The following is a 4,887-nucleotide window of genomic DNA, read 5'->3' as shown; positions in this document are numbered from 1 at the left end:
TACCAGCCCCCACCCCCCAAAAAAATTTAAGTTTATTTTTAAAAATTATTTTCTACTCTAGTAAAAATAAAAAATATTTCTCAAAAACATTTTTCATTCATAAATCAAACACTAAAAATCTTTTCTGAAAAATATTTTTTAGTCACCAACCAAACATGAGAAAATAAGTCAAAAATCAACTTGTTTTCCAGGAAAACATTTTCCTTCATACCAAACACACCCTTCAACTTCAATTGTTTTTAATTTTACAACATAATTTATAGATTATATAAGTATACATATTATACCAATTTTTCAGTAATAATAAAGTGATTGCACATATAATTTCAGAAGTAGAACTTGTGCAAAGCAACTTGATTAGAAGGATGAACAGAAGCTCAAGTCAAGCAACATTCTGACTACCTTAAACTTCTGAGTAAACAACTACGACACCCCCTCCACATGGGTCCTTTGGAAGGCTACTGTCATTGAAAGAATTGTAGCTTGAATCTCCTACATCACATTATAACCACCTTAAGCAAAAGCCACATCTCTCAATGTGAAAAAGTCGAAAACGACTCCCAAATTGATTTTAGCGGAGTAGCTATAGTCCACATCTAGCTCCACGCTTAGTTGAATTCCCTCAGCCAATTGCAGAGTAACTACATTAATTGTCACTCACATATACAATAGTCAGATAGACGGGACTTAAATATTAATGGGCAGAAAGGAAAATAAATAGTAGTACTAATAATTTTGAATACCTTTAAGGACATGACAACAACTTAAATATTAATGGGCAGAAAGGAAAATAAATACTAGTACTAATAATTTTGAATACCTTTAAGGACATGACAACAGCCATCAAAGACATACCGAATAGAGAATCTAAGTTGGAAAAATGAGAGAGCACAAAATAGTCATATTTGTGCAATCTTGTATGCACACTAAATAATCGACCTTCTTGAGTGATTTTACCCAGTCGTCAAGTAAACAATGTCAATGCCAACTTCGACAATTACCTGTTGGGGCACCCCCATAACCCAAGCTTTTCCCAAAAGCATACTGCCCAACTCATGATATATATAGAAGCGTTTTACTGGAACCATTTTGTGCATCTCAATTATTTGACATAAAGTGTACAAAGTTATAATCCAAGATATTCACCAGCACTGTTACATCACACCAGGTCCCGTAAAATTGATTTACATCCAAAATAAATGATATTTCACAACAGAAGCCCCAAGTTACACTTTCTATGGACATATAATCTCTATAAACTAACACGTACCATCCAAGGTGAGACATAGCATAAGGAAGATTGAGGACACCGGTTCCAACCATAGCTGTAATATTGTGAAATGTCGAACACCACCATTTTGCATTCCTAGAAGAAGTTACGGTAAGCCACTCGTGAATTGTCTTTTGTTCTGCAGATACCTCATTTTCCAAAAGTGAATTGAACAAATAAAATTGCTATATGACATAAGAACTTGTCTAATAGTTTGATGAAAGTGATTGAGAGCCTAGCAAGCCTCCTACATAATAGGCCAAGCATTTTTTTATTTATAAAATGCCAAATTGAAATCGTCAGAGCATGGAACCTTTGTTTATATACGTAGCCTCATTCGTTGGGGAGCGCATTGAAGCGATCTTCTCTCTTCCTCTTGTAGTGCTATTGAATAGTACTTGGCAGACACTCAAAATTTCCTATGTGGTCGCTTCTGGCTCCTTCAATTACCTTGCTAATCACTCTCAACGTATCTATGTCACTTATACATATTCTTTTTTTAGATCTTGAAACTTTGATTATATGCTCATTCTCCTTCTTTACAATCAAGCAGAGACATCACTGCAATCGAGAGAAATACATACAATCTTAACACAGTCTCCTTTGTAGTTGCACCATTCACCTGAGGATTCAAAAAGTCCTAAATTAGTGGCAGACCTAATTTTTCTATTTGCTGAGTGTTGGGTACAAAGGTGCCTCCATGAGTAAACATGTATATCAAAGGTGCCTCCATGAGTAAACAAGTATATCAAATATGACACTGTAAAGCTATAAACATGTGAAATGAGATGATGATCTAGTAATTAACATAATGTAAGGTTTAAAAAATAGTAGACGCCAATGTAGTAAGGTTTTTTGCTTTCAATTTATTTTATCACAAACTTTTTATCAATGAAATCACAATTAGCTTAAAACAATCAATCAAAACTTAATCCAGCCATCACCAAATTAGGTAAAAATATATAAGTTGATCGTTCTTCCAACTATAATTTCAGATATATGCTTATATATCTATCACACAAATACCCAACTAAATGCTCAAAAGGAACTTCTTTGGATAAAATCACTACTAAAGTTACTATTTTCCCTCACTGAAAAATGTACAGATAGTTTGATTGAATCGGTGAGAGAGAAAAAAATAATAGTGTTTTCACACGAAAAAATTTGAATGATGTACCACGACTTCCATCAGCTTCGATACCGCTACGGCTTGCCCAATCTTTTTTTCAGTAAAATCTCTAAAATTAGAACCAATCGACATACCAACCAACATCATTGTAAGATCACAAGTAATTAGTTAAAAGGCCGACTAAAAAATTTGACAGGACATAAACCTTTGAAAACTTTTTTCACAGCTTTCTCTATTCATTATATTCTTCTTAATACCATCGACAGCTACAACATTGACACAAAATATTGGATGAGTACATGCATGTGCAAAATAACTAACAAAGAGCCAAATGCATAAATTTTTTTACAGCAGCCTTCAAATTAATTTTATTTCCTATTAGGTCCAGCATGAAGAAGGAGAAGGGAAAATATTCCACAAAACAAAAGCTATTACAATCCTCTTAGATCTCACATTTGAATAATATCGTCTAAGATAAGATATCAAAAGAGGCAGACAACAATCCAAAACCAGAAAGCTTACCTTGTTGGTCATAATCCAGAGCAAAGCACGAACGACGACTAAAAATCCAAAAATAACATACAAATTATTCTGCAAACAAAACAAAAGAGAGATGAAAAATTGAAAATTAAAAGTGATGAAGGAAAGAAACAAAGAGAAATAGAAAGAATCACCAAGTGAAGCAGAGGGAGGAAGAAGTGAAAATTGAAGTAAAAAGAAAGCAAATATATCAAAGGAAGCACGTGTTGTTGTGACGAAAAGATGAAAACGAAAATCTAAAATAAAGAACACCAAGTTTAACGTGGAAAAAATCCTTCAAAACGAAGGTAACCACCACGGGATCGACAAGATCCGAATTGCTTCACTATAACAATAAGAGAGTTACAATTATTCTTCTAATGGCTACACAACAAGTGCCAAAAGAGAACAAACAATAGCTACACCAACAAAAGATAAATAGAAAGAAACACCACCCAAACCTAGCTGCTGTTCGGGACCTAAATCAGGATCTTGCTGACTTCCGAATCCGATCTTCACCGTTCAAATCAACCACCAAGATGTCAGGAACACTCAGTACAAATTTCAGCCCGATCCAACGGTTAGTTAATCGAAAAACACAATCTGAAGGTTGGTGGTCGGAATAAAAGACTGCAGCAAAAGAACCCTTTTTCTTTTCTTTTCTCTCTTGTTGAAAGCTCTCCCAAAAAACCTCTCTTATGTCCTAATGTCTTTCAAAGACAATACTAATGAGCAATCTGAATTATTCTCTTAAGACCATCCTCTATTTATAGAGTTGTGCTTTTCCTTACAAAGCCAAAACCAACTCCAAATAGGATTACTATTCCAATCCTTTTCCTAATAGAATTGGAAACCAAATAAAGAGAATAATTCCAATCCTTTTTCAAATAGGATTAGGCCATGGGCCTTTGGCTGGAACATGGGCAATAGCCTATTTATAGAGTCCTGAGCCTTTCCTACAAGAAAAGGACTAGTTAAAATATTAAAACATTTTCCTAAAAGGAAAACATATTTATGGTAAGAAATCAGGGCAAATAACCCCAACAAATCTCCCCCTTGGCCTGAATTTCTGACAAAATAAATTTGTCCACCTTCTTCACATAATCTTTAGGATCTTGCATCTCTTCTCCATAATCTCCTCCATCAAATCTACGTCTCGACACAGAGAACCTCTCTGAAACAATTTCTCCAACAAAATCTTCATTGCTGTCAAAAAAGGTTGCGACTAGAACTACACCCACCAAGATAAACACCCATCTTTAACATGGTTTCATCATTGAACTATGGCTTTGATACCACTTGTTAGGAAAAAATAAGCAGGTGTAACGCGGAAGCTAGCAAAGCAAACCTCGAAAGACCACGAGTAAGAAGACAAACTAGAAACACATCAAAAGAGACATATTTAACGTGGTTCGGTCAATCGACTTACGTCCACAAAGGAGATGAGCAATCCACTATAAATATGAGAGTATAAAATATAGAGAGAAACAACCTCAACCAATTCACTCGGAATACATGGGAGGTTCACACAAGTGATAACGTATCAAGCTTGTGACCCACAAATTCTCCCCCTAACCAAAACTCTCAAAGCCCTTAAGACTACATTGTGAATGCTAATTAAGTTAGAAGGAACAAGCCTATATTTATAGAGTCCTAAACCTTTCCTACAAGAAAAGGACTAGTTAAAATATTAAAACATTTTCCTAAAAGGAAAACATATTTATGGTAAGAAATCAGGGCAAATAACCCCAACACGTGTAACCTTTAAAAAGAAAAATAAAGAGCTACATATTAAGAGCAATACACGTGTTAAGCAGATTGTCAATTTATAGTACAAGACATGTTACTTTTTGTACAACTATTAATTGCAGTGTTCGTACACTGCTTGTTGGCTTATATAAAAGAAGAAAAGAAGAAGATAAAAGAAGAGTAATATATATATATACTAGATGGGAAGGCCCGTGGCAAG

At 34.6% G+C, this 4,887-nt stretch overlaps 1 protein-coding gene and 1 long non-coding RNA gene across 2 annotated transcripts in view; both read right to left on the bottom strand.

The window, feature by feature from the left end:
- Window positions 1-227: 227 nt before the first annotated feature.
- On the bottom strand, window positions 228-3,092 carry LOC102593959 (uncharacterized). Its single transcript, XR_001475279.1, has 3 exons — window positions 2,922-3,092; window positions 821-1,892; window positions 228-641 (listed from the first exon to the last, which is right to left on the bottom strand). It is a non-coding gene; the product is annotated as an uncharacterized lncRNA (long non-coding RNA).
- Window positions 3,093-3,302: 210 nt separating this feature from the next.
- Window positions 3,303-4,887, bottom strand: part of LOC107063427 (uncharacterized) — an 8,985-nt gene continuing 7,400 nt past the window's right edge. The window contains exons 2-3 of the mRNA XM_015315305.1: window positions 4,010-4,124; window positions 3,303-3,431 (exon numbers count right to left, since the gene is read on the bottom strand). Of these exons, the coding sequence (XP_015170791.1) occupies window positions 3,303-3,431; window positions 4,010-4,124 (244 nt within the window). The remainder of the gene's footprint in view (window positions 3,432-4,009; window positions 4,125-4,887) is intronic.

The sequence above is a fragment of the Solanum tuberosum genome, unplaced genomic scaffold (genome assembly GCF_000226075.1).
Source record: "Solanum tuberosum cultivar DM 1-3 516 R44 unplaced genomic scaffold, SolTub_3.0 scf00335, whole genome shotgun sequence".
Taxonomy (NCBI): Eukaryota; Viridiplantae; Streptophyta; class Magnoliopsida; order Solanales; family Solanaceae; genus Solanum; species Solanum tuberosum.
Note: the sequence above shows the minus strand (reverse complement) of the source record. Positions and strands in the feature narration are given on the sequence as shown.